We start from the raw sequence: 24812 nt of genomic DNA on the forward strand, positions 1-24812 counted from the left end.
TCTGTTTCACTTCAGACAAAAGATGTCAGGGTTTTCCGAGTATCTTTCTGCCTGCTCCTCACCGAAAGCATGTGGCAGAACCTCATTCTCTAATTTCTGTAAAATAGTTGAATCTTTTAGTTGATGACTTGTGTATCTAAGGAAGTAATTTTAATGATTTACCAAATCACTGTAGATACTAAGAATTTCTTCGTCTTCTCTTGTTCTTTTTTAATTCTGCAAATATGTTATATGGAGGACAGGCAGTTGATAACATCATAATATGGCAGAGTGCCGTGCGCGCTACAGGGGTAGTGTTTCTGCTTTTTTATATCGTGGGCTGTTTTCTTGGTTTTTTGAAAGGGTTGCAGGTAGTGTAGCCTTTCCCTGCACACAAATAGGAGGCTTCCTGGCAGCATGACATTTTTTGTGTTTGAGCAGAATTGCAATGTGTGTGCAGGAGGAAGTAGTGATGAGGTAGGTGAGGGTGCCTGGGCACATGCTACCCTTCCTGATGATACAGACAACTCAGTCTTCGCGGTTACCTCTGTGAGTGGATGGTAGGCAGGTCATATCGTCCCCTGGGACTGTATGAAGCTGCTGGGCCACAAGAGTTGAGTGGTCCTGCAAGAGACAACGATGGTTCTGTTAAATGTTTTTGTTCTATTTTGCATTTCTAGTATTTGCTACCCAGTAGCTTCACCTTAAGTGTCATGTTGCTTTCTCTTTACATAAACAAAATCAATTCATGTTCTTTCAGATATTTTTAACTGTTCTGCTGTTAATGCTTACAGACTTACACCATCTGTCAGTGTCTAGGCAAATATAAAAATGAGGCTGCTGCTACTGTACAAAGTGTCCTTTTTAAAACTGTCTTAACATTCGCTTTTATATCATTTGTTTCTACTGTTTACTCTTTGCAACTTAAAGTGTGCAGCTTGGTGAGGGAGGGGAAGATAGGGAACAACTTTAGGGTTTTCTGCATATAGCAGCTAAAGCTATTAAGTTCTTATTACCAAATATTAGAGGTACCTAAAGGCAAATCAAATACTATTTTTCTTACTGTTAAGTTTACATTGCCTCAACATGTGGTTAATTTCAGCTGTGCTTAGTTGAAACTGAATGAGATGTAGTAGCTGATTGGGAGAATAATTTAAAGGCTGTATGTGTTTATACATACACATCTGAGTTTTACATGCTGAGTTTTACACAGTATAGTCCAAACAAAACAACTTGGTTTAGTTTTTTAGTCAACCACATGGGAAATTTAATGTTGCCTGCTGGTTATATGGAGCTGGAATATTTGGCTAACTCTGACAGCTATACTTTTTTCCTGTGAAAGCTGACAGCTTGATGCATAGTAAAATGTTCAGTGTATTTTCCTTTAACCTTTAATTTTAATTATGTCTTAGTTTCTTTACACAGTGAGATATCTAAGATCTCTAGGAATGCTTATCTTTATCTAATATGGAAGCAAGATTGTCTTGTGGGTGGGAACCTTATATCAATATCAATAAATAAATTTCTCCAAAACTTCAAATTCAAGAACTAAATGCTTACTTTTCTGGAGTGAAATACCAACAAGCAGAAGATGTTAGCAGAAGACTATTCAGGAACAGCATGTGTTTTCCATATGTGCTTCAGAAGTGCTAGCAAAATTTGTGACATGCAGTGCTAAATTATCAGGTGTTTCCAATGATTTTCCCACAGCATAGCTCAGAAAACAGCTGCCATTAAACTGTTACTTTTCAAACTGGAGGATACTCTCCCTGTAGGCAAATAAACACCTTCTTTGGTCAAGTAGTTTTGCCTTCCCATTGATCAACGGCTGTTGATCTGTGAAACCAGTGTCTTTCTGAAAGGAGAATCTGCTGGTAATCTGTGAAAAATCTAGTTAAAAAAATACTATACATTAACTTAGTCTTTTCAAAGCGATAAAGTGGCCTTTTAAGAGCTACTAGTTTAGAGTCATACCAGCATTTTATTAGAAGTACATCTCTTAAGTAGCTTGACTTACTTTTTTTTCAGTTTACAAGATTGCTTCTGATTGTATTTGTATTTTAAAGGCCTGAGTTTTGTACGTTTATTCAAAAAGCTTACCTAAACCAGTTAATTCTATGCAAATTAATTTTCCAAATGATGTTCCTGCTCAGGAAAAGCTAAGCTTATTACTCTTAAATACTGTGTTTAAACTAGTAGTTTCCTAAGCTTTTTGTAGCGAAGGTTGGTTATCCCTTGAAAATGTTGCTGGTTATTAGCTGCATCAAAAGATTTCTATCAAAAGGTTTCTCACAACTATATTAAAACTGAGAGACATCATTGGCTATTTCGGGGATGGGGTCGTTTGTCTTTTGGGTTTTTACTGTTGCTGAAGTCTGCAAGCCATTATGTGGAAGTGAAGTCATATGGTCACGCCGTCATTGCTTGACTTCAGATCTGTGTGAGATGGTTGTGTGAAGAGTGATCTTTGCTCTGGTAGAATCGTTTCCCAGTTGCAGTAAAGGGCAAACATCATATCCAGAGGCCCCTTCCTTATTGCCCACATGAGAGGACATTTTAGTACAACACGATTAGTCTGGAACTGAGTGTAACTTTCCTAATGATCCTCACTATGCAAGTAATCCATAGTTCTGTTTAAAATGGTTTTTTAACCAGTTTATTTTATTGATGAGTGGGGAAGGAGTAATACATGTTGTTTTTATCTTAACTGTGAATGCTTTATCATGTCAACAGAAGACTTTAACCACTGTGTATTTTTAATTTAGAAAAGGCATAAAGCTGATAATGCAGTGAACAAGAAACAAACTCAAGGTAGGAAATTTTTTTAAGCCTATTAATTGTGGTTTGGGGGATTTTTTTGAGTTTTTTGGAAATGGTAGTGATATAATCTGAACTGCTGACAGGTAACTGGGAAATTGCTTATGCAGGTTATTTAAAAAAATTTAATCTAAACAGCTGAAATAACAATTTGCAGTCACATGGAGTATGTCCTTGATTAAGTTTATGAGGTCCCTACGAAAGTTTAAAATTTACTAATTTAACACATGTGATACAGTAGCCGTTAAAAGATAATAATCGCCACAGTACTTCGTACTAGATTTTTACTATACAAATTAGAACTCTATTTAAATCTTAAATAATTTTATTTATTACTTTAGGTACTATATATTTATTTATAAGTATATTTTATAGCTCTAGAATTGGAAGGAAGAGTCATAAAATGGAACTTTCTGTGCTGCTTCAAAACTGTGGATAAAGACAAATGGAGTTTTTTGATTTTGTTTTATTGTGGGTTTCTTAATATGAAATCAGTTTAGTGGTTTGATTAGAGATAATGAGATATTTAGGCAGTGTACCCAAGCCAAAACTTTGGAATGTGTTGTGGATTTTGTTTTGGTTTTATTTAAGCTTTTAATAAGGAAGAGAAGTAGTATTAAATCAGAGGATTATTTCAGCTCAGAAAGAGAGGAAGATGTTAGCTAGTATCTTCCTGCTTTGCTGCTCTTTAATTTTTCATGTTACCTATTCTAAGGTAGGTCTTTCTATCAAGAGCTGGTTCTGTTTTTACAAACAGGGATAAGAGTGAGTGTTATGTGAATTTGATTGCAGAATGTGTGAAAAATACTATAAAGGAGAATCTTTTACTGAGTCTTGTTTAAATATATAACAAACATAACCTCAAGGTTTTTTTAGGGAGGAATGTAGTCATTGACTAATGATAATCAGAATTGTTTAGTGCTGCTAACCACTGGAAGTGTCTCTAAAAACCATAATTATAAAGCCTACCTAATTTGTACATAAATCTAGAAGATTACTGTAAAATTTCTGGAAGTAGGAGGAAGATAATTTACGAAACTACTGAACATGTAGCTCAATAGGAAGTATGAAGAGATTAGGGCAAGGAGACAGGTCTATAGAGTGAAAGCACTTGGAGCAGGTACCTCCAGAGAACAAGCCTGGAAAACAGATAACCTCTTATCTGTACATAAAAAACAAAAGAAAGTTTAATGTAGACATCCAAAATTCTTTCATCAGGCATTTATAGCTTTTGAGATTAAAACTAACAGTTTTAGGTTGCAGTGAATCTTGAAGTGCCTTTTTATTTTTTGTCCAGAGTGTACAAAGCTTTAATGAAGACTTGTTTTACTGTTTTTCCTGCCTTTTCTTCTTGCTTACTTCTCATTGGGCTTTTTGGTGACTGTTCCTAAAATCCCTACGTGTTCCATGTATGTGAAAGAGCATCTTGGAAGTTGAAAGTGTAATAAGGATACATAAAATATTGCTTGCACTGATAAATAAGTGAAAGATTCACAGAAGTACAACATGAATCCTACTGTACTATCAAAGTAATATTTAAATTTATTGTCAAATGTAGTCTGTTGTCAAAGTGCTAGTGAAAAAGTTAATCAGTATGGTACTTTCTTACTTTTATTTTCATGTATTCGTCAGTTCTGTAACCCTGAAAAGTAGCGCTGTGCATGATGAATGATATATCCAACTTTACCAGTGGCTGTCTTTTAAACATACACAATTGTTAATGCAATTACTTGCATTTATACATGCTGTATATGGGTTTTCCTTCATTTGTCTGTTCCTTAAAGACCATTTGAATCTCAGTCAACCTTATCTAATTAACCTTATAAATTTCCATTACAATAAAAAAAACTTTTGCAGAGGATTTACTAAGCTGCATTAGTGATAGTTTTTGCTACCTGAGGCTACATACGTATACAGCAGGACACAGTCAGACTGAGACATAATGAAATGTGCATTTCTGCAGCGTGATGAAGCAGTGTTCTGTAGGGCAGATGGAGCATGCTTTTGAAAACTAGTTGTTAGCGACAGCTGAAAAATGGGAGATACAAATGTGAAACCCGGACTGCTGGCTTTATGGCACAAGTTCTCTAACTATTATAAAAAAGGAGCATAGCAACACTACTTATGTTCTCATAAGAAAATGGATTTAATTGAATGTCAGTGTATGTTAATTACACTTAAAAACTTATAGGATCAAGCTCAGGTTTATGTATTCTTGAGATTTCAGGTGTCTCGGCATCCTTCCATCATTCTAACTCATTCATTTGTGAGCGGATTTTAACCAGCTAAACCATTAGAAAAGAAATCCAGTAAGAAAAGCTGACAGTGGGTTAAACTGGCTCATCAAAGGGTCCATCAGATGCCAGAAGCAAACAGACATTCTGCAGGGAGGGCATGCACCTTTGCACAGGGTGAGGGCAGAACAGGACCTCCCCTTCACAGTGACAATACTGTGTTAGGTCAACTTGGCTGCACGTGAAACAGCCTTAAGGACATATTTCAGTGGTGCAAGTTTTGCTTCTGCAGCCGGCACCTCTTTAGAAGCCTCTGGCCACCTCCAGCATCTCATCTACTTTTCCGACCTGCAGAATTCCACTGTAACTATTTGTGAAACTTCTTGTCATCTGGATTAGTGCAAGATGTATTTATAATCCTCATCAGTTACCTCTTCTGGCTGATACCGTGGCCCCACAAACAGTACTGCTGACCCAAGGGAATGGAGGTAGATAGCTAGTGGCACAGTTACTGAATATCTTTGGGTTCCATAAGACAGTATTTGCAACCAGTCGTCACTCTGGATCTGTAGTTTTCTCAGTGAAGGGAGACAGTTGGTCAAAATAGATTTTGTGTAATGATTAACTGATTGGCGAAACATTCATTAAAATACTTTGCTTGGTGTCTGAAAGGGAGACTGCTCATTTGCTACTGCCCTGAGCATATCAGCAGTAGTAAATTTGAGGGAAGGAAAGGAAAGAGAATTTCTGTGTTCCTAAAGATTATTAAGCAGGTTAGATAACGACTCACAGAAATGATTGAGACATGCAAGAAGAGGGGTCAGTCTGACCAGAACCTCAAGACAGGCTTAAGTGTAAAGGCCATATGTATTCCCAGATTTTGATCCACTTTTGAGAACAGTCTCCTGGAGTTATTTGAATATTGATACATGACAATATGGTTTCATTTAATTTTCTTTTTGCACAAGTCCTCAGTAGCTTTGTAACTGTTGCTTATTCTCTGAAAACACAATCTTGGCAATTAACTGGCAAGTGAGGCATGGATTTTGTATCATGGTAGGAGTACTTAGAACTAGAGTAGTGGAGTGTTTTGAAAATAATTGCTACTGCCAGGGAAAATCTATACTAAATCTTATACTAAATATCATGGGTTGCTTTGGAGGATTTCCAGTATATTTCTGGAGATGACTGGAATGATCCTGAAGTTCTCAGACATTCCAATAAGAGTAAGAACAGCTGAATCCTAAGAAGTCTACTGGTGGCTTTTTATGAAAAAGTTTTTTATGAACCTAGTCAATATTTGAACTGAAAAAAAAGAAGTTAATTGATTTCTCTTCTCCCCTCCCTCTGCCCTCCAATAATTTCATAACTGTTTGACTTCGGAACGTCTTATTCCAATTGCTAATTTGTTTTAAAAACCACATCATTATCATACAATCAATATTAGATTTAATTGATTCTCAAACCATGTAAAAAGTTCTGTTGGACTTTGTAATAAGATTTTATGATACCAAAACTGTTGCATGGAATAGGTGCTGTATAATTGACATGCTAGACCTGAACTTAGAGACAAGAGGCATGCTGTAAAATATCGTGCAAATGAGCTATGTCTGTTTGGCTTGTCATAAGGAATCTAACACATACCTGTATACTGCAGTTAGATTGTACAACTGGAAAATTCTTTGTTCTTTTTTTCAGTACTACGAAATGGTGCATGGGAGATTGTCCATTGGGAAAAGGTGTGTGTTTGTGTTGATGACTTTCAGAGCATAATGTAGATTTAATATTTGCTTTATTTCTCCAAGTAATTGTCTTTGAAAAGTGTTAACTGGTATGGTGAGAAATGTATAATCTTTCGTATTTCATTTTTTTTGTTAATGCTTGCCTCTTTAAGATGTACTTTTAAGTCAGGTTTGATGGCATGAGTCAGGCAAGACTGCTGTTAAATGGTGAGCTTTGAGTTCAGTGAAAAATAAATTGAATAATATGATTGACTTGGGAATATTTACATATGGCAAAACTATACAGTTCCTTAGTATTATTTAGCGTGCCAGAGTAGAAACTTCATTTTGAAAACTACTTACTTTGTGTATTTGCTGAACTTCTTTGCATAAACCATGAGAATTATGAAGACTGTTACACAGCAGTTCGGAAGTGACTGTTAAATTGTCCACGTTACATGATATGCTGTCTGTATAGTCCCTTAGGTTTAGTGGTATCCATGCCGGAATTTTGAACAAAATTTGACCCACAGTAATTTGGAGGCAAGATTCAGATGAAATTGGTTTATAGCTTGGAAAAGCAAGGATAAGGTGTATAGCATGATGCAACAGAACTCTGATCTTAGGGGTGATTAGTTACTTTTTTAGCTCAGCGTAAGCCTTCCAATAAAACATTTTGCAATAACTAGCAAAAGTAAAAAACTGCATAGAGCAGGTCAGGATTAGTGCTGTTAAAGAATAGGGTTCTAAAGAATTCCAGTGACATTTGAGTACCTAATACCTCTAGGCTTCTCTAAGTGTGCTTCTAACAGTCTTCCTAGCAAATTCAGCAGGTAAATATTTACTGTGCTTGAAGGGGTGACATATTTTGTTTGAGACCATTAACTGATTCCCAGTTTTCTTTCAGGTAGATGTTGGAGATATAGTTATAATAAAAGGCAAAGAGTATATACCTGCTGACACTGTACTGCTCTCATCAAGGTAGAGATGCCCACTGATGCTTATAGTGTAGAGGCCGGTTTCTCTACCCTGCATTTATTTATTTATTTATTTGTGATTGCTCCAAGGAAATAAGGAATAAACAAAAATGCTGCTGTTTTGAAGTGTAGTCTTTTGTTCATTTGGGCATTTATAATTTGAGGCACTGTTTCTATAAATTGTGACAATTGCAGTTTTAAAATTATCCTGGCATTCAATTTATCTCTAGGAAAACCTGAGTATGTTATTTTTTTTGTTGGATATAACACAAAAAAAGGATGATTCTCTGTCAATTGGACCTCATCTGCCATATTCAACCACGTTGTTCTTGATATGTACCTAGCAAATTGTAACATATGAATAAGTGAAAATTGATTTATTATTACAGGGAACAGAAGTGTTTTTTTAATGGATATAGTCACAGTTTGATGATTGAATCATAAAAAAACAGTGAACACAAGATGTGAGCCATCAAATAGCACAGTCTTCAAGCTGAACATTCGCTTTTTTCCCTAATATATATATATTATGAATAATTTCAGCACTGAAAGCAGTACTTAATTTATAGCGTGTAATGCTATGACTCTTTTTACATGGAAAATCAGAAGTTGTTTATCATCATTTCCTTGGACAGTTTTATTTAAGAAATCCACATATTATGTGGAAGATGCACATTTTTCAACATCTATTTGATCAGGTCAATAGACAACATATTCTAAGAATGTTTTTTGAAAGAAGATTATTTAAATATGATCAATTTTATTTTGAACCATTACTGTATGTTTACAATGCAATTTCCATGGGGTTTTTTTTCTGGCACAAGCGAAAGCAGTATTGTGATGTATTCGATTATGGATTGATCCTATGGAAGTTAATAGATCCATTCACATATGCAGTTAATAAGGTTAAGATCTTACATTTCTGTGAGACTGTGGTGCACACTAGTACGTTGTTTATTCCATCTTCCATTATATCTCAAAATTAAGTGCAGCTGTTTCTGAAATACTTGAGTTAAATTATTATCAAGTGTAAACTAGTTGCCAGATAATACTAAATTTTCCTCACAATCTGTCTTCAGTACTAATGTTTGTCATAACTTCAGATGTTTCTGGATTGAGTATCCTTGAGTAAACCTTTTAGTTCTGCACTTTGAGAAGCATACGTAAATTTTGTTGGTGCTTTCCCACCAAGATCTTCATAGGCTTGTTCTGTTGGCCTGATAATGCCTGTCATGCTAACCCTAGTGTTTTGGAAGTGAAAGAGATTACATCCACTCAGAGCACCTGCTTCACAATCTTCCTGAGTAAGCTCCTGAGTCTTTGCCTAGATGTCTTCACTGTTTTGCCCTTTTGGATTTGGAGGACATTTGCATCACATCTCCAGTTGTAGTTTATGCCCAGAAAAACAGCAGTTGCTTGCAAAGCTTTTTTTTCCAAGCCTTGTTCCCCCCTGAAGGCATCGTACATCACACACTGATAAATTGAAATAGTAGTTAGCTGCTACTGGCTTGTCAACACTTTAACCTCTTTGTTTAACCTCCCTTTACAGCCCTGGACAGAATACACCGTCCAGAGTTTGACCGTTACTCACCTCGAATTTCCCTGTCATGTTCTCTTTTAGGATCCAATTTGCAAAGGGGACTCTGAATCGTGTTTACTTTTCTGGACTTAGTTTAGGCATTTCTTACAGCTAAAAAAAATAATTCTTATATTACTAGGGTCCTGTTGCAGCCGTCCTTCCAAGAGACAACCACGTACATTCCTTCTCATTCTGCCTGCGTATTGGCTTGTGCTCTCCTTCACCTCTCATCTCCACGTGGCCATGTGTTCTCTGGGAAGACGATCTCAGCAATTTTGCTTTCCAGGTGTTTATAGATATCCAGTTACATTTTAGGTTTCAATAGCAATGTGAGCCTGTGGGCCTGGTTTTAATTCAAACTAATACTTAATTCTTTACCAGCAATAGCAGTTCTTGGAAAATAAGAGGTTCTTAATTATTTTAGGGAACTTCTCTTATGGTAGAAGGACACAAACATGAAATTTAATTCTTTTTTGTTCTTGCTAGTTCAGTATAAATTGAAATTTACCAAGCTGAAACAAAACACAAAATCCTTTTTAGCATGTCTGCATAGAAAGGTACAAGTCACCTGACTTCCTTAAAAAGTTGGTGGAAAATCTGTTGTGATGCTTTTTAATTTTTAAATTAATGTGCAGAGTGGCTAGAGACTTAGTCAGTCAAGAAGTGAACATAATAGCTTTTTATTTTTACTATACAATATCAATGTATTCTGCAGCTTAAAATTGGTGCCTTACAGTAAAACAGTCTACTGGAGTAAAAATGAAAATACTCTAGCTCTTTTCTTCCTGACCTGATTAAAATAGATTTTGAAAAAATTGTCATCAGACGTTTTAATTAACATGTATGTTTGTATAATAATTTCAAACTCTGTCTTTTTGTCTTTGTCCATTTGTTTGGTTTTGTTTTTTATTTTTCTTATTTTATTTTTTTCCCCCTGTCACTTATTTTTCTGTTCTAATCATTTTCAAACTGGGATGTGTAGGTGGCAGTAGGGGAAGTAGTGAAAGTGACCAATGGGGAACATCTCCCGGCTGATCTCATCAGTCTGTCGTCCAGGTTAGAATAAACTAGTTGCACAGGATACGTGTACGTGGGTCCTCATATACCAAATATGAAGAACACTGCTGTGCTCATAATCTTTCCTCTGCTCTTCACCTGTCTTTGCCAAAATTCAGACATTTGTAAAATTAGAAAGGGTTCAGTTGATAAAAGTACAGATGGTTAAAGTGTAAATACGTGGTAACACTCCAAGACATGAAAATTTGTTTCAGTCCTCTTTGTTTTTATGCTATCCCCGTGAAATTTTATCAGACAAGTTGTCTTTGAATAAATACAGTTAAATGCCAGGACAAATATATCTTTAATTCCTCAGAGTGACTTAAGAAGAATATATATATTTACACCAGCGCACTATTTTCAGCAAAGAATATAGTTCGATATTGGTAGGACTGGTAGAGGACCCTCTGCACAAACTTGGATGTTGCACAATCTCTGCTGCATGCAATGGCAAAAGCAGCACTGTTCGTGTGTATTGTGACAAAATGCATGTTTCTTAGACATGTCAGCTTTATGCTATTATCTGCACTCCTACTGCACTTTGTTTTTCTCTAACAAATCAATGGGCCTGCCTTGATCTAACTGTAACTTATTGATAGACGTCACTGCTATCTGCTGCAGTAATTACAATTAAGCATGTATCTCACTTGAAATGTCTTTGCTGCCTTAGTCTTCTTTGCTTCACAAAGATACTGTTTGTTTTTTTACTATTGAATAATAAAAATGCTAGAATTGTAATAATGCTTTGTGCAGGTGATTCCATCCAAACAGAAGTTATTTACATTTTCAGAAAAGTTTGCCAAGAATAAAAGTTCAGCCCAAAACAGATTTATGACAGTGATTTGTCACATATTAATGCTTTTACTTTACAAAAATGTTAGAACAACCACATAGTTTTTAAAATGCTTGCAGGACAAGGTTACGCTGCTTATCCATTGTCCCTGGTGCATTAAGAAAGCAGATTTTAAAAAACAATTGATGCTTGAATTTTATGCTACAAAGAAGGAAAATATTAGAGCTTTGAAGTAGGTTGTAAGGGATTTTTGTGATTCCTCTGGTACTTTACAGTACCAAAACTTCTTTCTATTGTAAACACAAGTAGCAATCTGTCCTGGAAAATGGGAGCTGAATAGAGTAATTCAGGAATCCTGACCTGTTAGACCTGTTCTTGTTTACTATCTACTTGCAGAAAAGTAGTTTTGTCCTTCTGGTCTTTGTTTTCCTAGTTAACGCTTCTAAAATGGTTGTAATATGATTTAAAATCTAGAAGTGTTTTACAAAATACTGCTGTTACACATCAAAAAATGTATAGAAAAAATTAAATGCAATAAGCCTTTCATCAACATATATAAAATAGGTAAAACTTTTCTAGAAAATCTTTTTAAATTGGATAGAGGACAGATGCCTTTCAAAAACTTTATTTTGTTATCTATAATGTAGACTTTTTCATAAGAGAACCAAGCCTTTACGAGAAGACTTTCATGTCTAAACCACTGCTACCTACAGTAGTAAGCACTACAAATGTACTGCCTTTGTACCTGTATCTTAATCTCATGTACACAGAAAAGTTACCATGTACAGCATTTTTAGCAGTATTTCATTTAAGGTAGGTAGGATTTGGCAGACTTTCCTGAAAATGTGAAGTACTGTTGGTTTTTACAGATTTGACTGTAAATTATTCTAGTTCTGAAGATTCTCTGAGAAAAGAACAATTGCATAAATAGCTGTTAGGAAATTACAGAAAGTTCATGGACTCTGATAATTTAAAATTAAGAAATTTTTTTTTCCCTAATAGTGAACCACAAGCTATGTGCTACATCGAAACATCTAACTTAGATGGTGAGACAAACTTAAAAATTCGACAGGTAGGAATTTCATTTTTGGGAATATTTCGAAAGTAGTTTTAATTTATTATTACTTGCAAAATGTTTTATAACACTAATGGCTGTTTTAGAAGACAAAAATTTTAATGGTTTGAATAAAAAGCTACAGATTATTCACATCACAAAAGTTTTTGTTCAATTAATTAAGCAAAAGAAGTGAATGGTTACTCCTAACTCCTACCTTGCATTTGTTTTTTGTTTTTTCTTTGGGAAAAGAGATGGAAGGAGTTTTAGTTGGGTATTGCTTTGGGTTTTAGAGGATAGATGACAGAGAAGAGGTGCAGAAAGAATCTGGTAAGTGTCAATGTTGTCCTTGAGGGGTAGGTAGGGTATTGCAGTTTATGACTGAGTGCACTGTCTCTATGCAGGGACATACCTGTTGAATTATATGATGGGTAATGACCCCATTGTAAGATACCAAGGTGACTTTTTCACTATCTGTAGCATCCAGCAGTGTGACAGTGTAACAGTGCTGTTTTGTTCCCATAGGGATTCTTACTGATTTTCTGGGTTTGCACCATCAGCTTTATATTACATAAATTTATATATTGAAAAGTGATTTTTAATGTCATGACAAACTGATTTTATTTACAGGGTTTGCCACTAACATCGGACATAAAGGACATAGAAAGCTTGATGAGACTTTCAGGCAGAATTGAATGTGAAAGTCCAAACAGACATCTCTATGACTTTGTGGGAAATATCAGACTGGATGGGCATGGGTATGTAAATCCAAGGAAGATCATCTCAGTAGAGTCAATCTAACAGTAGATACCTGTATGTTAAACTACTCAACTTAAAATATTAATAGTAAACTTTTCATTCGGTGAAGACTGGAGCACCTCTGCTATGAGGACAGGCTGCGGGAGCTGAGACCGTTCAGTCTGGAAAAGAGAAGACTTCGGGGGGACCTAATAGCTGCCTTCCAATACCTGAAGGGAACCTACAGGAAGGCTGGGGAGGGACTTACAAGAGTGTCCACTGATAGGACAAGGGAAAATGGGTTTAAGTTGAAGGAGATTAGATTTAGATTGGACCTTAGGAAGAAATTCTTCAGTACGAGGGTGGCAAGACTTTGGAATAAATTGCCCAGAGATGCTGTAGCTGCCCCCTCCCTGGAGGTGTTCAAGGCCAACTTGGATGGAGCCTTGAGTAGCCTAATCTAGTTGAGAGACGTCCCTGCCTATGACAGGGAGGTTGGCCTAGATGATCTCTAAGGTCCCTTCCAGCCTTTGTCATTCTATGATTCTATGACTAGAGACATAAAAATGTCTTCTGATGTATTCTTTATTAGACTTTATTCTTTAAAAAAAACTTGAGGGATAAGGTAATATTTCTGGTGTCTACAAGTGGAGTTTTCATACTAGTTGGCCTTCATAAAGCAACAGTTATTAATAGAAGGGAGTGCTAAGCAAATTCTAATAGTTCTGGAATATATACCTAGTAACTCATTTCTTAAGCATCTCATTCCTTGCCTGTTAAGTTTCTGTTATAGAAGCTCAACAGAAGTAGTTTCTTATCTTTTTTTTTTTTATTGTTGTTTTCTTTTGTTTGTCTGTCTGGAGTAGAATGGAGTTCATCATTAAATACCTCAAATTCTCCTAATTCTCAAAGATTTACAAGATTTCTTTTTTATTTGTTAGGCGTTTATTTCACCATATACAATATTATTCATGTTTGTGGGTTTAGATTGATACATATAGTACTAACTAATTCTTAAACACCTTTAATTCTTTTATATTCCATTCTTTATTTACTAATTTCTTACATATACAATCCTGGAGTTTTCAGTCGCAAGAACGTGGATCTATTATAATTCCACTGTACTTGTAGATGAGAAAAGAAAAACATTTACCTGTAATTCTTCTCTGAAGGTAATAGTTACAGTAGATCCACACATTCATCCTTCCTCCCTGGCTATAGAGAAAACCGTATTTTTTTCTTTTAAAGCAGATGATTTAATTTTAAAATTTGGGTTAAAAAACAAACATTGATTGTGCTGATGGCTGTTATGCCTCAAGAATGGGTAGGAGCACGCCATCTGCTGGTCCAGCAATTTGCCATTTGAGAAATTCAGTTTTTGTTTATTTTTGATATAATTCTGGTGCAGTAGGATAGTTCCAGAAGTGTGGCTCTAATATAATATTTACCTTCAGTGAAAAAGAATTGCAGGTAAGTAACTCTTTTTGGATCCTGACTTTATTTCAAACCTGAAAAATCAGGGATGAGTTCTCCTTCTGCTCATATTAGAGGTAGCACAGGTTCATCTGATTTATCCAGATCTTTAAGACCTTCCTACCAGAACATGTAGATCCAGGAGTTATGATTTTCACTTTATCCACTACCATCTTAACATTTTTGCAAAACTAGTAGAGGATACTGAAAATGTATCTCTCCTTTCTTCTTTCACTTGAGGTAACTCTTTGGTGTGCCATATGTTAACCTTTTCAGTATTTTCTTTTTTCCTTCATGGGAGAGCAACTCAAAAAGAAAAAAAAAAAGGAAGCTTCCTTGTTTTCCTTTTGGATACTCAGTATTCAAGGAGATAGAACTCCACTACAGTTATTTTGCCTTTTGGCTAAATCTGTGGGCTGAGAGGCCAAAAAGGTTTACCTCGTATCCTCAGCTTTTGAGTGTGTTAACTCCTGTCTCCAAAGCATGCAGCTCTTTGTTTTGCTCATGAATACACAGCCACATGTCACTTGGTCTGAGGCAATTAAGACAATTAGCTGGAGAAATGAGAAAAGTTCTTTAGCCTGGATAAATTTGAAATTATAGTTAGACAATGGTTCAGAGAAAAAGGGTAAGCGACTTAAAAACAGGGGCAGATATTGGTTATCCAGACTTTAACAATATCTTCAGAAAAACATTTACTTAAGTTTTGGATAACAGTAAAGTATGCTTGTTAAGAAAAACATTTACATATGTAAACTTTCAAATATGTCTTAGAATTTATTAGCTCTTAATATACACTTGACAGCCCTGGCAGAAAAGTATATTGAAAGGGTATTTCCCAGTTCAGAGTGTCCCTTACCAAATGCAACCCAAGTGTGTTGCTGAGGAGTTATTAGTCATGTAGCATACAAAAAAAATCAGCTAAATTAGAGCAGTTTTGAGATGGCCGAGGCCAGGAAATAAAGACTAGGCAACTCGGTCAAATCATCATAACATCACCACCTTAGATAGTGAGGTAAGATCACAATGTGTAGAATCAGCATGATACCTAGCAGATTGGGGCTTTCTAGGTACCTGGTTGTTCTGCTGTCTGTTTCCATCTCCTGGGTCTGTGCAGCAGCTCTGCTGGAGAAAACTTGACTGGCTACAATCTTAGTTCTCTTTTGTATTCCCAAAAGACCCTTGAGCATAAATTCCTGTCCCTTGTTGGAGAAGGGTTTCCTTTTGAGAGCCAGTGTCCTGATGAAAAAAAGTATCCTGTGATAGAAGGGACTTTACTGCATATTCTTCGTGGGTTTTAAGAGAGGAGAAGAAAGGGGAAGATCAAGAGGTGTCAGGAAGAGTCACCTGACTCTTCAAGGAGTACAAGAAGTAAGAGTGGAAGGTTTCAACTGCCTTCCCGGAGACGTTTGTGTTAATAAAAGGGACAGAAAAAGTCTTTTGGCATTCAAGAGAAGGTCTGTAGCTGAAAAGATTTCCAATTTATCTGTGGGGAATTAAAAGTAACTTTCTCTGGTTACATGCCTTTTATCTTTGGTGGCATTCTTGTTAGCGTTAATAGACTAAAAATATCTAATTATTCTTGGAATAAAACATAATCACTTCCTTAACTGAAATGTCTGTGTATTGTGCTCATAAATGGTCCAGTAGTCTTAAGGGTTCTGATGCAGGAATCCAAACAAATATAAGTGCAGAAGCAATCTTTGTTGTAGCAGGAGTCCTTCTTAATGGTTCTTGTGTAATTCAAATCCCAGCAGTTCCCTTCCTACTAGGAAGAATGTTTATTCTCTTAATTTTACCATTATATGAACACTTCTCAAATAAAAGAGCAGTATAATTCAGGTTAAGAAGGCAAGTAAATCTCAATATATTTTATATTTCAGCTTTCTTTTCCAATTCCTGCTTTTGATGAATTGTCTGCACCTGGAAATTATTTTCCATGGCAGTATCATTCACCATTTCAGTTGCTGAAACATACTTATTTGGTGGGGAGAATTGTTTCTTAAACAGCCAGTAAGCTTTTTGCTAGTTTCTTAGAAAGTGAATGGACTGAGTTGTAGGCTTTGTTACTTGGATGGTGGTTGTTTTTTTTATGGAAGAGCACTCAGGTATTTTTCCACATCAAATATTTTTGTCTAGTTTCTGCAAATTAACATTGCACTGTTAATTTTACGGGAGGAAGAGTGTGTTGTTTCTTCTTGAAGTTTTTTAATCTTAAAAGCTTGTGTATGAGGAGAGAAGGGGACATGATGAATCAAAAAATACTATTACTTGAAAGATACTTGCCGAGACTGACTTCTTGCTCTTTGTGATACCAAAAATGTTGCCAAATATCATGCCTTCCTCAGGCTCTTCATAGCTTATATATCAGAGATGTAGTTGCTGTCATTATGCAGTTTCGTTGTGACCTTTGTGATGTCTTGGTTGCAAACAACTGTAGAGCTAATAGTTTTAGGTAAATATGTCAAACACTAGAGAACTATTGACAAGTCTGTACTGCTAGGTAGTACTATAGAAAGAAAAGTGCAGAAAAATAGGATGTTGTTTGTCCCAGGAAAAGAGTAGTAATCATAGAATGGCCTAGGCTGGAAGGGACCTTAGAGATCGTTTAATCCAACCTCCCTGTTATGGGCAGGGACGCCTCTCAGCTACATCAGGCAACACGTGGGGACCAAACGGGAATCGAACCTGCGACCTTGGTGTTATCAGCACTATGCTCAACCGACTGAGCTAAATCTACAACTTTTTATATTTTATGAAAAACGGGAGCTACAGCATATATAAGTCAGCTGTAATAAGTACAGCATATAAGTCAGCTGTCTGAATTTAAGGCCGTTAAATGTTTCCAATGTCTTACAAGGTTTTGCTGCTCATTTACTCAGCACAGGGTTAAGTTGAGAGTTCAGAAAACTGTTTCACTGTAAAATTACTTTGGAAAATCAATTTTGTGAGAGTAGTTGAGTATTACCATACACTTAGAAAAACCTCTAAACTCTAAACCTCTAAATCATAAATGAAAAGAAAATTAGCTTTTGTTAGTTTCAGTATGCTTTCTAAGTAGCACCATAGTCAAAATTAAGTGGTAAGTAATATTTTTGCAAACTTTACTTTTTAGACTTGCTTTAAACTGTCAATTTTTGTCTGTGTCAACACTCCCAAAAAGTCAACTCAGAAAATTAGGTTCCTAACGTGTTTACAATAATCATCTAAATTTTGCAGAACGAGCTATTAACAGCCTCTAGTTACATTTATTCATTAACATCGATTGTTTTAATGCTAAAATATACAATTCCTTCCTTCTAGTACTGTTCCGTTGGGATCTGATCAGATTCTTCTACGAGGAGCTCAGTTGAGAAATACTCAGTGGGTTCATGGAATAGTTGTCTATACAGGACATGACACCAAACTTATGCAGGTTTGTCACCTGTATTTTCTCTAAATTATCTGTTTGGTTACCTTACTATGCCATTACACGGCACAGAAAAATGTTCAGAAAACACAGCTAGATTCAGTATAGTAGTTCAAATGTCAGTAATAAAGCATCTTTCTTAGTAAAACAATTAAAAATAAAGCTATTCTTGTCATTACTAGCCACGTAGCCACAGAGTAGTTTTCCCAATTGTTAGCATATTTGTAGATTTTATTTTGTAACTTGTGTTTTGAAAACTATAGCAAGTTGGACCATTATAGTTTGCTTGTTCATCTTTTTTTATTTTTGACTGTTCCTAAAACTGTCCTCTTGTGGAGCTTGCTTTCAAGTACAAAGGTAAGCATTCTTGTCGGAAAACAAAGTGAAACTTTGTTGATTTTGCAAAATGAGGAGCGAAGAAAATCATTCTCAGACTATGAAATTATTTTTTCCAGTGCTGTTTGAAATACCAAAATTGAGATCCATTTGTTGAGAAAAATAATGCTTTCATATTGATCATGCATGTCTCTTACTTATTACTTTTCCATTTTATGAGTTATTTGAAAAAGTTTAGTTGTTTTTATTAGCAATTGCCTTCTATAGCATTGATAAGGTGTACGTACATAGATTTTTAATGTTAACTGTTAGCTGTTGCTGTTAGTGTTCTGTGTGAGTGTTTAAACTGCTTGTGACACCAATCTAAAGCTCTAATTCATGGATTTATAAGGTACTGTCTTTTTTTGAGTGAAACAGTTATGACATTGATGATGATGATATATCTGGGAGAATATTTAGAAAAGGATGCAGTAACATGTAATTTGAAAAGTGAGAACTGTGTGTGCCTCTTCTAATATTTAATAGCTGTTGTTTTCCGTCTTTTGCAGAATTCAACAAGTCCACCTCTTAAAATGTCTAATGTGGAACGAATTACAAATATTCAGATTTTGATTCTGTTCTGCATCCTTATTGCCATGTCTTTGATCTGTTCTATTGGTTCAGCTATATGGAATCGAAGGCATACTGGAAGAGACTGGTATCTTGATCTAAATTGTAAGATGTAAAAAAATATATTAATATTTTAGCGTTCAGTTCTTTTCTCTCATATTTGGAAAGCAGCATGATTACCATCCTTTACACAGTATTTTTTTATCTTTCTTTCTTTATTGGTTGTTGGTTGAAGTCATTAGGATAGGTGTATCACAGCAAGTATAAAATTTACCTTTCTGTGCCATCTGAGCTCTTGCTAAATTTAGGAAAGGCAGCTTTGTTGTTTACCTCTACATCTCTGCAGCTCAGCAAGGTCTGTATCAGCATTCTGCTGGCATAAGCAGCTTCCTAGACATCGAACCAAAGCCATTCTCAGCTATTACCGATGGATTACATTTAAAGCTGCAGTGATTTTTCTGAATTTTTAAGCTCCCTCATCCCAGGAAATGATGTTGTGGCTTTATAACATTTACTCTACGGGGATCTAACTAGATGTTGGCTGCCAATATCAGATCTTAGACGACTACTATAGAAAATAAAACAGGCACGGAAGATCTCATCCAAGATTTTATATGGGGCAGCTGTATTCATGTTGCATTACATCCACCTTGATATTGTGCAGCTCTTCACAGCAGCATGCAGCATACTGACATAATTTAACCATCAGGGAAGGAACTAGATTTAAAGGAAATTTTCATAAATACACTTTGTAGTCAATTATTCATGTTTTCAGAATATCTAATGATAGGCCTAGAGCCTCCTTAGAGGGTAGAACCAGAACTAGGCTTTCTGCTACTGAATCAACAGTCTTGAATACAAGCTGCTAATATAGCCATCAACATGGGGATTGTGGGGTGGTTTGGTCAGTTTTAAAAGAAAAATCTTAAAATTCTGATTTGAAGGCACTTTTGTGGAACAAAATAGAGTAACAACTAGATCCACGTTCCATAGGCAGTGGAAATCTGTCTGAGGCTGTTTTTCTTTGAGAGATCTTTGAATACAGGCAGGCAGGCTATGTCTTTTGCTGTACTGGAGAGCAGACCGCTCTTTCCCATTTGCGTCTTCTTTGAGGTGCTACTGCTACAGTTATCTGAAAATTTAAAATAAAAATGTAGTATAAAACTACTTGCTATATATGTTAATATTCACATTTCCAGTTCTTTTAGAATGTTAATTAAACTCTCTTAACTTCATCTCTTCTTTTCTTGTGGTGCAAATTTACCTTTTTTATAAGTCTTTTCATGGGTTGGAGGTGGTGAATGGAAAGGTGTTAGGGTGGATAAAGAAAAAACATTTATTCCTCTCCAAGTTTCCCCCTTTAAAAATATAAAACTCGTAAGATTTAGAGTTTCGAATTTGATTGCCGTATATACGTATTCCCAGGTTATGATCCTAAAACATAGCAAAAGAGGGAATGTCTTGTAAATTTGCTTTTCAGAAATTGGAGAAGATGATTATGATCTCCAAATTTGAATTCCACAAAAATCCTTAACTCTTACAAAGGTCGTATTTATAGGCAAGTGATATTTTAATGAATTCTCAAGTTTCTTCTTGGACACAGAACACTTTAAAAATCAACAGTTAATCAGACTCTGAATGTGCTGTGTATACATACTTTAAAATATGGTCTTAAATGTTATTTTGCTTTGTTTTTTGGCAGATGGTGGAGCAAGCAACTTTGGATTGAATTTCCTGACTTTCATCATTCTCTTCAATAACCTTATTCCAATCAGTTTGTTGGTTACGCTTGAAGTTGTTAAATTTATCCAGGCGTATTTCATAAATTGGGTAAATACTCTTTTTACAATATACATTGACTACTGTTGACACACACACATACACACACTCATTTCACATCAAGAAGAATTAGCTCTCTTTAATCTAGCACTCTGGACATTTATTATCTTAAACATTATCTCTGTGTGTTTCCATATATTTGTGTCGAGAAGTTGGTCATCTGCAGTCTGTTGCACTACACTGCCATACTTCTCAATGTTTTAATGTTTTATGGTACTTAAAAATAAATTTTGGGTTATTTATTTTTTTTGAACAAGTAGGTAACAAAACCCAATCACGTACAACGTGCCATAATTTTATTATGTACTCTTAAATCTATCTTCATGTTTTTATTTCAAGGTATATTTATCCTGCTATTTAAAAATGGCTGGTTGCATGCATAATTTAAGTAGATAAGGCTGACTTAAGTGCTACAATGTAGTATTTCATCTAATAGATGCTGAATCTATTTTAGATGCATGAGTACAACAATTTTTCAGTAATATAAATCACTGATAATAGTTGGAGTAAAATCTCAAAGAATCCGATAGATTTTTGTTTTAAAGAGAAAATTAATTTTTCTGAGGACTCTTGCAAGTGATGTGGTTTTGTCTGTGGTTTCCCATATTGAAATAAGTAGATAACTTATATTCACATTTGATTTGCTCTTCTACACTTACCTTTTCTATTTGTCTGCTAGATTTCTTGTAATAAGTTATGGAAGACTAATTTTTAAATATATATATATTTTTTTTTTATCTTTAGGACATAGACATGCACTATGAACCTACAGACACTGCTGCAATGGCTCGTACTTCCAATCTCAATGAAGAACTTGGCCAGGTAGAAAAAGATTACTGGTTCTAGCTCTGTGTATTGAAGTTATCCGTGTGGTTTTACAATCTAAATTATTAAAATACTAAAATGATTCCTTTCAGAAAAAGTTATATTCTTGTTTTAGTCTTTGCTTATTTCTGTTCATTTTGTGACACGTTTTTAAAACACTGCAGTATGTGGGCATTCTTTTTTAAACCAGTGTTAAGGAAATAAACACTGCTTTAAGTATCAGTGTGCATTACAGAAGTTTGAAGTGTGTTATTAAAGTTACAAAATCAGAGGAATTCTGAAAATTAAAGCTGTCTGTGGCACAAAAATTTGGTCTCTGTATATACTCTGTGATAGTGTGCATCTTCAGAATGTCATTTTTTTTTCACACATACTGCCTTGGTCAGAAGAGACAGGGTAGGCTCTAGGATTGAATCATGGTTGTATACGTTCCCTGTTTGTTTGCCAGTGAAGACTGGAGATGTGAATGTATTGGGGCTCACAGCTGAACTAAGCCCTGGTCATTTGGGATTAATTCTTCATTTTGCTTTAGAGTTTGCTTTTAATACTATGCTTTTTACAAGGGATTACTCATATGTTTTTCATTTCATTGAAGACTTCATAGAGGTGTGTCTTGGGCACAGGACGTGCTCCCAGAGGCAGTACATGTTAGATTTGATAGATCAACCAATTGCATTTGCAGTCTTGCTTTAAAAACTTGCTAAACATTGTTTTCTGTTACACAGACTAGTGATGCTAAAAGTGATTCAGTGGAAAAATACTATTTGATTATTTAATTAAACTGTTATATATACATAAAAATATGTATGTTTGCATTTCCTAACCTGGAAGTTTTCATAACTAATTCTTTAGTTTATTGCATGGGAATGTAAAAGTTGGGGTTAGATTTCCTAGAACAATAAATAATAGCATAATTTTAGCCATGTATCAAACAAGTCTTAGGGAGTAAAGCTGAAGAGATTTGCCTTTTGGGAAAACAATAGTTACAGGTTAACATGTTCTGACATTGGTCTACACATAGAGGAGGACAGAGCTTTTGACTACTTCTTAAAACGTATGTGTGGACAGCAGAGAATTTCATTCTCTTCCTTGCTTGAAAGGGGGCGTACAAGCTCCTCTACTTGGGGAGAGACTGCTGAATCTTACCTTTCCTTCTGTCTTATTTTACACAATCTGTTTTTACTCTCTCGGCAGTTGGTTTGTTATTCACATTCCCAGACACGTTGCCTATTTTTTATTTCGACATTTCTTGTCTATATTTCTGAAGATTCTCATCAAAGTCTCCTTCATCACTGAGATTTAGTCAGGCTTCTTGGGATCTCCACTTCCAGTTTTTTGAGATTCTTTATTTGAGCAGATTTTTGTAGGGAGTCCAAAGGACTTGCTGCTAACAAAAAAAGCAAGTGTCTTCTCTGAAGTATATGAGGGCTGCACATAATGAAGAGGAAATTTCCCCTGAGAGATCTTCAGGTTTTAAGAAAGGCAAAACTTGTCGGAAGAAAAGGTTGAGTTTTCATAGTTGCAATTCCTGCTTTCCCGTTCTGCCCACACAGTAAAAGTACAGTTTGTAGCATAAACCTGGCACGAAAGATTTCTTCTAACTGATGATTTGGCTAAGTCATAATCCCTCAGAAACAAAATCGTTAAATAGGAGATGCTAAGTAAATTTTACTAATACGTAGCTTTATTAGCTCCATGTATAATGCCATTAATTCCTAATTAAGAATACTGCAATTTTTTTAATGAGAAGTAAATTTTAATGAATTCAACTTGAAGCTTACCTTAATTGAGGCCTTGTGTTTCATTACAAACCACTTCATTTTTTTGAATATTAACTTTTCCCTTAAGATTAAGTTTGAACTGTATTTAAATTTCACACAGGTATATGTATTTCAGCTTCAGTTTTTAAAATACTGTAACTAGTAATTTGCGGAGACAGAAAGTTAATGCTGTTAGGGCAATAGGAGACCTGGATTACGTAGAAAGGAACATATTTATTCCTGTAACTTGGTATTTCTGAACTCTTGGCTTTTTTTACTGTTTTGGCTTTAGGAAGATATTTAAGAAGATGTGTCAAAAAAATCGATTTAGAAGTGTGTACAGTTTTGTGGGGGTTTTTGCCATGTTGCTTTCTGTCAGAAATTGCATATTTTACTAGCAAAACCATTGGTCTTCACTAATTTCTTGCATTTCAACGTATGTGGAGTTAGAGATAGTTAAGTATACCACCACATACAGAAGCAAGCTTAAGCTATTGATTACTTTCTTTGGAAATGGGTTGCAAGATTATGCATCTGCTATGTTTATGGCTTTATATTTTTTCTCTAAACTAGGAACATTACAGAACTGGGAAAAATATTTAATATGTTGATAGTTGTAAATTATGCTAGTTATCTAAATAACTGCTGAATGTTAATGTCTAATGAATCTTACCATTTCGTTAGGTCAAATACATATTTTCTGACAAAACGGGTACCCTGACCTGCAATGTCATGCAATTTAAGAAGTGTACTGTTGCTGGAGTTGCTTACGGGTAGGTATTTTTATATACTTTACCTGTGTGTGTATTTTTTCCTCTGCCTGTGCATAGGTACCCATGCATGTGTGCTACAGTTAAAATAAACGTATACCTGGCAATATCTATAACTAAGAGTCAGTTTGTTTGTGACTATGAAATGTTGCGTACAACAGGTGTCACCACATCAGTTATGACATCTCTTTTGGCAAAGAGGAAAAAAAATGCGATTTAGATACCAAAGGCTTACTGCTGTAACACAGCTTTAGTATGCGTGGTTTTTTTATCACTCAGTCTGTTTAATGTTGTTTAATGTTTAGTTGTTACTAAACTAAAGCCTTCCCCTCATACTTGCAAATGTATGTGATAGATAAATGTAAACAAAGCATTTTACTATTTCGTTGTCAGCAGGTGCAACCAACTCCTTCAAGAGAGTTTGTAAAAGCCTCAAAAGACCCTCTACTTTAAAACAAATTAAGTAGAGCAAGAAATAGGGCAGAAGCACCGATATTGTAAATGCCAGTGTGGCTTATCAGAATGCGAATTGCTGGACCTGAGCTAATCTCAGAGCATTCAGTAGCAGATAATTAGACACCTCTAGAACTGGGCAAAGATCAGGAAGACAGAGGTTATGAAATTAAGTGTTGAACTTGTGCTAAAGGTGATAATTTGGTTCTTGTGCCTTTATCATTTGGATCCCTGTAAAAATCCTAATTTTCAGGACTCTAGTCTAGACTTTCTGGTTTTAAAAAAATCTTAGATCTTTAATGTGTTAACAATACTAATGATTTTATGTTAATTAACAGTTTTAATAAAAGATGGTTCTAAACCTGATATTTCAAGTATATATATATATAA

The 24812-nt window shown here is 35.3% G+C and overlaps 2 protein-coding genes across 2 annotated transcripts in view; both read left to right on the top strand.

Moving 5' to 3' along the window:
* Positions 1-6808, top strand: part of LOC104270303 (probable phospholipid-transporting ATPase IA) — a 15428-nt gene extending 8620 nt beyond the window's left edge. Inside the window, exons 5-6 of the mRNA XM_009864622.1 lie at positions 2745-2790; positions 6729-6808. Coding sequence (XP_009862924.1) covers positions 2745-2790; positions 6729-6808 — 126 coding nt within the window. The remainder of the gene's footprint in view (positions 1-2744; positions 2791-6728) is intronic.
* Positions 6809-11977: 5169 nt separating this feature from the next.
* Positions 11978-23972, top strand: LOC104270304 (phospholipid-transporting ATPase IA-like; the record flags this gene model as incomplete). Its single annotated transcript, XM_009864623.1, has 7 exons — positions 11978-12228; positions 12841-12968; positions 17725-17836; positions 18715-18880; positions 20478-20605; positions 21359-21436; positions 23884-23972. Coding segments are annotated over exons 1-7 (818 nt in total), but the record flags the coding sequence as incomplete, so codon positions are not given.
* Between the last annotated feature and the right edge of the window lie 840 nt (positions 23973-24812).

Source organism: Apaloderma vittatum, unplaced genomic scaffold (assembly GCF_000703405.1).
Source record: "Apaloderma vittatum isolate BGI_N311 unplaced genomic scaffold, ASM70340v1 scaffold22842, whole genome shotgun sequence".
Taxonomy (NCBI): domain Eukaryota; kingdom Metazoa; phylum Chordata; class Aves; order Trogoniformes; family Trogonidae; genus Apaloderma; species Apaloderma vittatum.